At 37.3% G+C, this 12,873-nt stretch overlaps 1 protein-coding gene across 17 annotated transcripts in view; it reads left to right on the top strand.

Annotated features, from left to right (window-relative positions):
• The window catches only part of KMT2C (lysine methyltransferase 2C), a 298,256-nt gene that overhangs the window by 184,520 nt on the left and 100,863 nt on the right, over positions 1 to 12,873 (top strand). For 16 of the 17 annotated variants that reach the window (XM_031664996.1, XM_031664992.1, XM_031665006.1 and 13 more), the window contains 4 exons: positions 3,590 to 3,709; positions 6,423 to 6,539; positions 12,335 to 12,436; positions 12,627 to 12,731. In XM_031664996.1, the coding sequence (XP_031520856.1) occupies positions 3,590 to 3,709; positions 6,423 to 6,539; positions 12,335 to 12,436; positions 12,627 to 12,731 (444 nt within the window). The remainder of the gene's footprint in view (positions 1 to 3,589; positions 3,710 to 6,422; positions 6,540 to 12,334; positions 12,437 to 12,626; positions 12,732 to 12,873) is intronic. The other variant, XM_031665000.1, reaches the window with a different exon arrangement.

Below are 12,873 nucleotides of genomic sequence, written 5' to 3' on the forward strand. Positions count from 1 at the left end.
TTAGTAACTTTTATAAGTGAAAAAATTCAAAATTCTAGGTTATTACTGATGGAGGCATTAGTGTATTTCATGTCATAGTTCATTGTTTATTGATGAATTCATACACAGATGCAAAAAGAGACAATAGATGCTGAGCAGAAAAAAAGTTCAGTAAGTGCTGAACAGAGTGCTTAACATAGCACTGAACAGAAAGGAGCATGATCTTCAATTACAGTATAGAAAGTACTGGATTGTAGGAGGAGAGCCCATATATTATAGGGGCAGCTAACCTTTTCTGAATGGTGTAAGTTCTTGATCAAAGCTAAGATCTGAAGGACAATTTAAACTTTGATAATTATAGCTATATTTTAGTTTTAAGGTCTAAGGAATATACTAGATAATTTGTCAGAATATCAAGTATAATGATAATTTTTCTTCAGAACTATAAAATTACACAAAGTCTGTCTTCTTTTTGAAATGAGAGAAAATTTTGGCATCAAAGCTAACTTTTAAATTATGATGAATAATACATAATTACCAGAAAATTCCTATTTCTGAAATAAAATTATTCAACATTATTTTTATCTTAGAGTATGACTTTCTGTGTCATATTTTTGAGAACTGTCTACTGCCAATGTAATATTAAACTATCGACTAAAAGGAATTTAAGATGTAAGCCAAATCTCAGAGAAAAACCAACGGAAATATTGAGAGAACTAAATTTAGGTATCTCTTGCTCCCCACTTCCTACCACTAAATACAATTGCAAACAATAAAATGTCCCAGGTGGTGATGGAATGAGAGGGTACTAATGTTGTGGTAAGAGAGATGATGGTTCATTGGGAGTACTAAGGAAAGGTCTCCTGATGAGAAAATATTTAAGGCCATACCTGAAGGGTTAGAAAACGCCAGACATGGCTGGCCGTGGTGGCTCACGATTGTAATCCCAGCACTTTGGGATGCCAAGGCTGGTGGATCCCAAGGTCAGGTGTTTGAGACCAGCCTGACCAACATGATGTCTCTACTAAAATACAAAAATTAGCCGGGCATGGTGGTGCACGCCTGTAATCCCAGCTACTCATGAGGCTGAGGCAGGAGAATCACTTGAACCCGGGAGGTGGAGGTTGCAGTGAGCCGAGATCGCACCACCACACTTTAGCCTGGGTGACAGAGCGAAACTCCATCTCAAAAACAAACAAACAAAACAGCAGCAGACATTTATTGAAGGGCTGGAATGGTATAGTAAAGTGTTCTGAGTCAGTTGGGCTCTGATTGATAAAGAGCTTGGCATGTTTGAAGGACAGCAAGGAAGCCAGAATAGCCGGAGCATAGTAGCAGGGAGACAAGTGCCACAAGATGAGGTTGGAGAAAGGCACTGGGAAAGGTTTGTCTTTTAAGTGCTTTGAGAAGCAGTTGAAGGTTTGAAATAGAATAGTGACTTGCTTGATCACATTTGTACTTGCGCAAAGTTCCTCTGGCTGCTGTGGGGAAAGGCTTGAGTAGATGCAGGCTGGGAACAGCATAACCAGCAGTAGACTCTTGCAGCATGTTAGGCGAGAGATGGTGGTGGCGACAACTGGGCTGCTGGTGGTGGAAGTGACAAGAAGTAGAAGGATCAGAGACAAAACTTGAAGATAAAAAGTCTTGAATTTACTGATGATCTGCATTGACGAAGTGTTGGGGGAGAGGACTGAAGGAGCAGAGGAGAGTGACAAGGGACTGGGTGCCATTTATAAGGATGGGGAAGACTGGGATGAAACCGGTTAAGGGAGAAATTTTTTAAACATGGCAAATTTAAGAGGTTTTGTGTGAGAAAATGGAAATGCTAAGAAGAAAGTTGAAAATCCTGCTAATTTGGAGATACCTGATTAAAACTAGATACAAGAATGTTAAGAGGCAACAACTTCCAAGACACCCTCGTTGTAGATAATACCATTTCGGGTCTAGGCTCAAGCCCTGGGAAACTCCAGGGCTTTGGAAGTCAAATACAGGAAGAACATGTACGGGAGATGAAGAAAGATTAGCGAGGAAGTCAGTGAAACATCCACAGGTGTGCTGCTGCCAAATCCAGCAGAATAGTATGCCACATGTTAGGAGCATGAGTAAAATGAGAAAAGAGAAATGGCTTTTGACAATACAGAGGTTACCTAAGACCCTGGACTACTAATAGTAGGGAAGAAGACATAGGTACAGATTCAAGTTGATTTGAGATTATGAAAGTGAGGTAATTGACCTGCAGTGGTTGCTGCTTAGTGAAATCAGCATAGTGATTACGTGAGCTAGGTTAGAGATTTGATGGGTAAGAAAGAATACCCAAGGGTGATCCTGGAGGGAAAATAAATAAAGTCTTTGCTGGAGAGAGTGAGTTGGATAGCCGGACTTCAATGTCTGTGGATTGAGTTTGTGACTTAAAAATGAAACCAGTCTATTGCTTGCATGGCTTTTCTCAAAATACTGTTATTCCATTACCTGTCTCTTACTCCAAGAGTAGTCACATTCTTGTTTCTGGTTATTTTAATTCCTGGTGGTATTTTTATGTGATTAATGAGATACTACTTGTTAATTTGATAATATTCTAGAAACCCGGTAAGTACTATGTACCTTGTCTTAAGTTTTGGTTACTTAATTGGTAAAATTATAGCATGCACCATTGATTTACCTAATTCAAAATAGATTATTTTATTGTTTGACATTTGTCTTGTGTTTTTCTTTAAAATGTTATCTTTGTGGAGTAAACATTTTTTTGTATGCTGTTTAGCATCTTCATCAGATTAGTTCAGGGTGTTGCTGAATATGGTTATTTGGAAGTAAAATGCTTTAGTTTTAGTTATATAGCTTTTAATAAGATACTATTTTCTATATAATTTATCAGATACTTTAGGCATTTTAATTTGCAAATTTAGGACAATTTGCTTTAACATTTCTTCATATTTGTCCATTGGATGTAATTTCCACAAATATTCATTTCCCTAAGTAAAAACTGAAACCCAAACCCACAACTAATGGTCACTGAAGAAGGAGTGATTAAATGCTAACACAAATAATGGTATTTGTATTTTAATGTTACCAACTCTCCACAGTTTAAAGTTTATGCATTTATCGATTGCTTATGTTTCTCATCACATTCTTTGGCCTACTGGTTTTGGTCGTTTATAGCTATAGAATATAGAATTCCTTATGGTTATCCATTTCTCCTTTTAAGTAGAATGATAGTTGTTAGAAGAAAAATAATCCCCCAGTACTTTCTTCTAGTGTTAATCCTTAAAGTGTGATTGACCTTTATTTACTTTTTGGTGCGGTAATTGCAGTTCATGAGTCAATGTTGATGTCATATAAACCTTAATTTTTAATGTTTCATTGTAGTGATGTCTCAGCCAGAATTAAATATTTAATGTAAATTGTAGCAGCAAACATTTAAGTTATTTAAGTTATACTTAAATGTTTAAGTCACTGTTAGTGATAAGCTTATTTTGCCTTCCTTGAAGCAACTTGTCCTAAATTTCCATACGTTTGCATTTGTTTTTGCTGTTCTAAAATTCCTTAGTTGCTGGCTTTGACCTTTTATGTTGCTGAGTTTTACACATCTATTTTCTCAACTGCCATATCCTAGGGGGCTTGGAGTACCCATAATACAGTGAGCCCACCTTCCTGGTCCCCAGACATTTCAGAAGGTCGGGAAATTTTTAAACCCAGGCAGCTTCCTGGCAGTGCCATTTGGAGCATCAAAGTGGTAAATAAAATTGCATTTACATTCATATATCATTTCTGTCTGATTGTTTTGCCCTACTGGATGTTAAGACACTTTTTAAATCTAAAAATTTTAATGTAAAGAAATAATATGCATTTAAAAATCAAGTATACATTTTTAATACCTCTTTTTATGGTTAATTCCTTTTGTTGTGATTACTACTGTTTTTATGAGGGAGAAGTCCTTGACATGTAGACCAAAAGGTAATTACGGACATTTTCATTCACGATATCATAAAACTTTGTTGCTTAGAAAAAAGCAAAAGAAAAACTCCATTAATGTATTATGTTCTCATGGAGAAGAAATACCAAAATTGTGGCAGATTTCATTGTCTGTGGTTAATACCTTAAAGTGACAGGGCTTTTCCCCCCATGCCATTGGTTGGTGACTCTGTCAGTCCTTGAAGTAAGTAGTGTGATGCATTTTGAAGAGAAAAAAAATTAATTTGGAAAAGTATTAACTCAAAAGTTGAAATACCTCATTGACTAGAGGTGACAATTTTTCTTCATCTTCCATATTTAATATTCTGGAATATGGCTGTTTAATTTAGACTCATCAAGGATTTTAAGGAATTGTAGATTATACTTTATTTTCTTTCATGACTGGAAGAACAATTCTTTTTTTTTTTAACTTCCTTACCTCCCCCGATATCATCCAAGATATTGAGGTATAAATATTTTAAGAGTCATTTGACAGTTTTGTAATATAGACCACCAGTTTTCACTTTTTGTTTTTCTGGGTCAGCATTTGATGTTGGAGAAAATAAATTGAGAGATTACTGTAGTATTGGTTTTTAATCACTGACTTAATTTTTCAAAAATCTTTAATACCAATTTAAAAACAAAACAAACTTGGCCAGGCGCCATGGCTCACGCCTGTAATCCCAACACTTTGGGAGGCTGAGGTGGGCGGATCACTTGAGATCAGGAGTTCGAGACCAACCTGGCCAACATGGTGAAACCCCGTCTCTACTAAAAATACAAACAAATTTAGCCAGGCATGGTGGCATGTGCCTGTAATCCTAGCTACTAGGGAGGCTGAGGCAGGAGAATTGCTTGAACCCAGGAGGCAGAGGTTGCAGTGAGCCAAGATCGCACCATTGCACTCCATCCTGGGCGTAGAAGCGAGACTCCATCTCAAAAACAAACAAACAACCCAAAAAACTAAGCTGATCCCATACATCTGTTGTTGAAAGAAGCTGATGCATCTCTCAAGGGAGCTCAAGGAGAGCAGGTTAAGAGAAGACAGGAGTGGCAGTTTGAAACTGGAAGCTGGCTGTATTTATTACATCCAAAGGGAAAAAAACCATTCCTCCCGTTCCTTTTATTCATGTGTATCTATTTTATGCTTACAGTATCACCATAAAGTTTTACTTGGAAATCATTCTGCTAAATAGGGAATAAGTTCATTTCAAACTATGATAAGGGACATCAGTTGAAGATATGACATATTATTTAACTTGTTGGGAGGGAAACATCAAAGTATTTTCCTGAGCATCTGGATAATTTTAAATATACATAATTCATCTACTTAGGTAGGTGCCAGGTTTTTTCAAGGAGTAGTTAATTAGTACAAACAAGGGTGGGGGAGCAGGGAGCACCATACTCTGGTTCTTAAATTATCAGGGAATTTAACTAACACATTTTCCCATACGTTTATTTTTTGTGTAAGAAGTCAGATAAATTGTTTCCATTTCAAGTATTTATTATTCAGATTATTTAAAGCAAAGCTTTCACAAAGCCTTTTGCCAGCTTTCCCATAATCCTCAAATATTTTTTCCTGGCTGGACGCTTAGGCTTACTCCTGTAATCCCAGCACTTTGGGAGGCAGAAGCAGGAGGATCACTTGAGTCCAAGAGTTCTGGGCTGCAGTGAGCTGTGATCACACTACTGCACTCCAGCCTGAATGACAGAACAAGTTCTTGTCTCAAAAATAAAAGTAATAATAATAAATTTTCCTCTAAGTACTATGGTGAATGAGGTAGAAATGTTGAGTTCATAAGAGAACTGTTGAATAGTGAAGGAAACTGACTTAATTTTAATGACAGGAAGAATACTGTTACACACTAGCAAAAATGAACTTTCATGCTGATGTAGCAGTACAGAATATGGTTCCAACCCAGGGACGCTGGAGCCAGACTTGCTAGATAAGTGACTTTGGACAAGTTACTTAACCTTTTTACTCCTCAGCAAAGTCATCTAAAATGGGGATAATAAAACCTGCTATATGGGATTGTTGAGAGTAAAAAATACTTAGATTAGTACATAGTAAGTACTCAATAGATACTAGCTATTACTGTAATCACTGCAAGACCAGTTAATGAGAGAGTTCTTCCTTATACGTACTCTATATTAAATATAATTTGTTGCACTTCGAAATATCTGGATTAGGCTATAGTTGGTGTAGCCACCAAGAATGTAGGAGTGGGAAAGAGAAAAATCATGCAAAGGCTTGCTGAAAGCGTTCACAGTGACAGGCCCAAGGTATGATTCTAAGGTTGTAAACATTTTATATTTAGATTTTTAAGTTGTGGAGTATGCTTTTAAAGATACAATTAATAAGCCAGGTTTCTTAATACTTACCTAAAGAAGTGTTTGTGTAACATTTGATAAAATGTTTTATCTTAGTGGCATTTGGATTTAAAAATTCTTTTCGGCTGTCACAGAATGTTGACTTTTTCTAATCTGTTACATAGGGCCGTGGGTCTGGATTTCCAGGAAAGCGGAGACCTCGAGGTGCAGGACTGTCGGGGCGAGGTGGCCGAGGCAGGTCAAAGCTGAAAAGTGGAATCGGAGCTGTTGTATTGCCTGGGGTGAGGCTTGCTTCATGTATATTTTCTCTAATCTAAATGTCAGTTGATGAAAATCTCACAGCAAGTTGTTTTGATCTTAAGAATCATATAAATAGGCCAAAATGTTTATTTTATTTTATTCTGTCTCTATTTTGCTTTTTTTTTTTTTTTGAGCCTCTTTTACATTTTCTTGTATATTTACTTTCTCATCCTTTCTCTTTCCTTACCTTCCTCTTTGACTCCTTATCTTTCTATGCCAACCCTCTCTAAAAAGTCAATGTGTAATATAGTTGCTCTTTTATTTAAAAAATTTTAAGATTGATGATATTTGCTTATATCATGTTATGAGGCTTTTTATATGTGCATTACAAATATATTTGCTAACTACTAGCAAATATTTTGTGTAATAACTTCACTATTTTATTAAAATCCTATTTTTAAAATTCTGAAATGTCATTTTAAGTACAAGTGAAATTGTCCAAGTTTACTACTAAACCAGAAGGAGTAAGGAAGCTTAGATTCTTGTCCTTTTTTCAAAAAGAAAAATTTTAAAACAAGGCTTATTGAGGTATAGTTGATATAAGCTATATTTGACATGTACAATTCCATAAGCTTTGATATATGTATACACCCTTGAAAACGAAACCACAATGATGATAGTGAATATATTCATCTCCCAAAGTTTCTTCATGCCCTTCTGTAATTTTCTGCATTCCCCCTGCCATCCGTCCTCGTCCCCAAGATTAGTTTGCATTTTCTAGAGTTGTATGTAAGTGGAATCATACAGAATTGTATGCTTTTTGGACTGATTTATTTCAGCACAATTATTTGGAGATTCATCTATGCTGTTGCTGTTTGTTAACAGTGTACTCCCTTTTCTTGCTGAGTATTAATAAAACTGTGGATGCACCACGGTTCTAGACCTGTGCACTTTTTTTTTTTTCCTTCTTTTTTTTTCTGAGACAGGTTCTTGTTCTAATTCCTGGGCTGGAGTGCGGTGGTATGATCATAGCTCACTCCAGATTCGACCTCCCACCTCCGTCTCCCAAGTAGCTGGGACCATAGGTGTGTGTCCTACTACATACATCCAACTACTTTTTAAAAATTTTTAATAGAGACAGCATCTCACTATGTTGTCCAGGCTGGTCTCGAACTACTGAGCTCAAGCAGTTTTCCCACCTTGGCTTCCCAAAGTGCTGGGATTACAGCCATGAGTCACCGTGCCCCAGCCTGTAGTCTTACATTCTTGTAATGTCTTCGTCTGGTTTTGGTATCAGCTTAACTCCAGCTTCTTAGAATGAATCAGGAAGTATATTCTCCTCTTCAGTTTTCTGGAAAAGTTGTGTAGTAGTGGAAATATTTCTTCTTATATTATACATGAATTTATTAGTGAAACTGTCTTGGCCTGAAATTTTCTTTGTGGGGTGGTTTTTGTTTTGTTTTCTTTTTTTTTTTGTCTTTTGAGATGGAATTTCGCTCTTGTTGCCCAGGCTGGATTGCAATGGTGCGATCTCGACTCATGCAACTGCCGCCTCCCAGGTTCAAGTGATTCCCCTGCCTCAGCCCCCTGAGTAGCTGGGATTACAGGTGCCCACCACCACGCCTGGCTAATTTTTTTTTGTATTTTTAGTAGAGACAATTTTTCACCATGTTGGCCAGGCTGGTCTCGAACTTCCGATCTCAGGTGATCCACCTGCCTTGGCCTCCCAAAGTGTTGGGATTACAGGCGTGAGCCACCGTGCTCAGGCTGGAGTGCAGTGGAGTGATCTCCGCTCACTGCAGCCTCCACCTCCCAGGTTCAAGCAATTCTCCTGCCTCAGCCTTCTGAGTAGCTGGGATTACAGGTGTGCACCAACATGCCCGGCTAATTTTTGTGTTTTTGGTAGAGATGGGGTTTCGCCATGTTGGCCAGGCTGGTCTCGAACTCCTGGCCTCAGATGATCCGACTCCCAAAGTGCTGGGATTACAGGATGAGCCACCGCGCCCAGCCTATGGGACAGTTTTTAGCAACAAATTTTCTTTCTTAATAGGTACCTATTTAGGTTATCTGTCTCCCCTTGCATAAATTTGCATCTTTCAAGAGATTTGTTCATTTTGTCTATCTTGACAAATGGAATGGAGTTGATCATAATATTTCTTACTATTTTAATACCTGTAGAATCTGTAGCGATTTCACCTTCCTTATCCTCAATACTAATAATTTGCATCTTGTCTTATTTTTTTCCTGATCAGTCTGGCTAGAGATATATCAATCTTACTGATCTTCTTGAGTCAGCCTTTGTTTTCATGGACTTTTCTCTATTTTCTTTCCCCGTTCTGTTTTATTGATTTATATCCTCATCTATTTTTTCCTATCTTCTCACTTTGAGTTTAATTTGATCTTCTTCTTTTTTTTTTTTTTTTCTTTTTGAGACGGAGTCTCGCTCTGCCGCCCAGGCTGGAGTGCAGTGGCCGGATCTCAGCTCACTGCAAGCTCCGCCTCCCGGGTTCACGCCATTCTCCTGCCTCAGCCTCCCGAGTAGTTGGGACTACAGGCGCCCGCCACCGCGCCCAGCTAGTTTTTTGTATTTTTTAGTAGAGACAGGGTTTCATCGTGTTAGCCAGGATGGTCTCGATCTCCTGACCTCGTGATCCGCCCGTCTCGGCCTCCCAAAGTGCTGGGATTACAGGCTTGAGCCACCGCGCCCGGCCTGATCTTCTTTTTTTGTTTACTCTTTTGAGTCCCTGTTTGGAAGGAACATTTGTGAAGTTTAGGTCAGAGCTTTCTGTTCCTTGACTTATATCTATGGTCTAAGAAAATGAAATATCTATCACCTTCTGAATAAATCACACTATTATCTATGCAGGCAACAATAACACTTATTTTCTCAAAGTTTAACTTTGTCCTCAAGGTAATTTATTTTTCTAGCAGTCTAAAGGTCATGAAATAAATTATAAAATAAAAACAGTGGGTCCTCAAGCTAGATGATACTGTTTTCTTTCTTGCATGGACAATTATTTTAAAATATTTTGGTTTTTCTGCACTTACTATTTAAATATGACTCTCCACCTCCCACTTGAATCTAGGGACATTGTAATTTTTTATTGCAGACTTTGTTTCTGGTTTATACTGGGAATATATTGTTACCATTTTCAGTGAAAGCATTCACTGGTTAAATTTCCTTTTAAAAATAATAATGGATCTTCACAATTTCTTTGAGCTGCTCAGTGTGTATAAAGTGTTGAAATTTCTGTTAGTGGTTGGGAGGTAGAAATAGATACTTTATCTCTATTTTAGCCATTTCCACAATTATATATCTTAATAGTCTTCTCAATGCATCATTAGTCCTATGGCTGAATTAATGATTACTTTTAGTGGTCACTTAATTTCTTACTGATCATGATGATTCTACTTTTGTGAATCATCTTGGATGATTCTCTAAAATCTTAGAAAACTAATTTTGAGGTATGCATATAACACATCAATACATTTTTTCTATTTACAAAATTAAAGCATTATAGGTAGATCAGAATTTACCATTACTAACTCCTCAGTCCTTCTTATTTCCCTGTTACCAGTTTGGTATATTTATATATTAGGTTGATCTGTATGAAATTGCCAATATTATTTCTGAACTGATGAAAAGCAGCAGTTTCTTATGATTCAACGTTTTACATGTGCCCATAGACTACATATAATGACTTTGCATGTTTTTATAAGTGCTACACCTCACATACTGTTCTGCAATTTATTTTTTCACTCAACAGTGTCTTTTGATAATTTCTTTCATGAGAGTCCATATAAATTTCTGCCTCCTTGCTTTTAAAATGTTGCATAATTTTCTAATGTTTGGATTTGCCATTGTTTTACTTATTCCGTAGTGATGAATATCGGCATTATTAGGGTTCCTATGACTGTAAATTGCTCTTATAAAGCATTAGTACTGTCCATTAAAACTGCTTTTACACCGAGCGTGGTGGCTCATGCCTGTAATCCCAGCACTTTGGCAGGCCAAGGCGGGCGGATCACCATGTCAGGAGATCGAAACCATCCTGGCTAACATGGTGAAACCCCATTTCTACTAAAAATACAAAAAAATTAGCCGGGCGTGGTGGCAGGCGCGTGAACCCAGGAGGCGGAGCTTGCAGTGAGCCGAGATCGCGCCACTGCACTCCAGCCTGGGGGACAGAGCGAGACTGTCTCAAAAAAACCCAAAATACTGCTTTTAAATGTATTTGTTTTGAAAAATACTGAGATGTAGTCCTTCTATTTAGTTTGCCTCCCTCCCTCCCTCCCTCCCTTCCTTCCTTCTGTCCTAACTTACTTCCTTCTGTCCTTCTTTCCTCTCTTCCTCTTTTTTTTTTTTTTGGAGATAGGGTCTTGCTCTGTCACCCAGGCTGGAGTGCAGTGGTGTAATCTTGGCTCACTGTAACCTCTGCCTCCCGGGTTCAAGTGATTCTCCTGCCTCAGCCTCCTGAGTAGCTGAGACTACAGGCGTGTGCCACCACGCTTGGCTATTTTTTGTATTTTTGGTAGAGACGGGATTTCACCACGTTGCCCAGGCTGGTCTTGAACTCCTGAGCTCAAGCGATCCACCCACTTCAGCCTCCTAAAGTGCTAGGATTATAGACATGAGCCACCACACCCAGCTGGTTAATCTTCTTTCAGTTGTTCCTCAAGAAAAGTAATTCTATTGTTTTATGTTTTGACCTTGAACATAACCTGTTGTGTTTCAACTCTGTCTTTCCAGGCTTAGGTTGTAAGCTTTTTAAAGAAAGAGGATTGTATTTTATGATTTTGGCACTGTCCTCCTTGTCTGCTTCTACAACTTCTAGTTCAGAGCTTTATTTTGTTTCATAATCACTCTAGAAATTAGTAACAAACCAGTGGGTACTTAGTTGATGTAGTCAAATAGAACTAAGTCCAGACTGAACAATATTGGTTGATAATCATTTGGATAATACTGAAATTTTGATATTATTCAAAATAATATTCTAAAGTGGTATAATAGAAATATAATGAGAACCACATACGCAATTTAAAACTTCCTAGTAGCCATGTTAAAAAGTTACAGTGAGCTGGGCGCAGTGGATCACTTGAGGTCAGGAGTTAGAGACCAGCCTGACCAACATTGTGAAACCCCATCTCTACTAAAAATACAAAAATTAGCTGGGTGTGGTGGTGGACACCTGTGATCCCAGCTACTTGGGAGGCTGAGGCAGGAGAATAGCTTGAATCAGGAGGCTGAGGTTGCAGTGAGCCGAGATTGCACCATTACACTCCAGCCTGGGCAACAAGAGTGAAACTCCCTCTCAAAACAAAATAAAGGTTATAGTGAACAGGCTAAATTAATTTTAATGCCTTCCATTTTGACTGATATATCTAAAATATTACCATTTCAACATGTAATATATAATTACGTGTTGTATTTTATGCTTACAGTACATCTCAGTTCAGACTAGCTACATAGCAGATCCCAAGTGTGTGTCACTAAAATAGAGTGATAGATTTGTGTGTGTACATACATATAATATTATCATTTATAGTTTCTTGATTAGAATTCTGCATGATCAAGTCTTGCTAAGACAGGTTTATTGTATTTTCTCATTACTTCTTGGTCTATAGGAATTCTACCTCTAAAGAGAGAATTAGTTGAATAATAAAATGTTATGACTCCATTTTATGGTAGTATTTTAGCATTAATAGTATTTGGAATTGTTATTCTAGACCTTGGCAAAAATATATGTTTTGATTATGAATTTTCTGAAGCTTTCCAGTTAAGTGTAAAACAAGTGAAAAATATAACTTCGTATTTTGTGTATTTTGCTTTTTATAGGTGTCTGCTGCAGATATTTCATCAAATAAGGATGATGAAGAAAACTCTATGCACAATACAGTTGTGTTGTTTTCTAGTAGTGACAAGTTCACTTTGAATCAGGTTTGAACTTAACAATTTACTGTCTTCCTCATTGAATTCCTCCTTGCACATTTCTGCTTTATCTCATATACAGAAGTCATCCAATATCTAGCTATAGAGCTATATTAGTTAAGAAGGTATTTTTAAAGTAAAATTTGTAGATTTTTAGCTTAGTCTCCATTTAAAATATGTTCTGTTTTCTTAACTTCAGGATATGTGTGTAGTTTGTGGCAGTTTTGGCCAAGGAGCAGAAGGAAGATTACTTGCCTGTTCTCAGTGTGGTCAGTGTTACCATCCATACTGTGTCAGTATTAAGGTAAACATCCTTAAATTGAATTAACAAAATGTAGTGAATTTTTATTTGATTTGAGTGGTAACATGAACTCCCAGTTCTCACAGTTAAGTATGATGAATATTATACATATGTGACAGTATTTAAGTACTTTAAATACTGCTTT

Source organism: Papio anubis, chromosome 4, assembly GCF_008728515.1.
Source record: "Papio anubis isolate 15944 chromosome 4, Panubis1.0, whole genome shotgun sequence".
Lineage (NCBI taxonomy): Eukaryota > Metazoa > Chordata > Mammalia > Primates > Cercopithecidae > Papio > Papio anubis.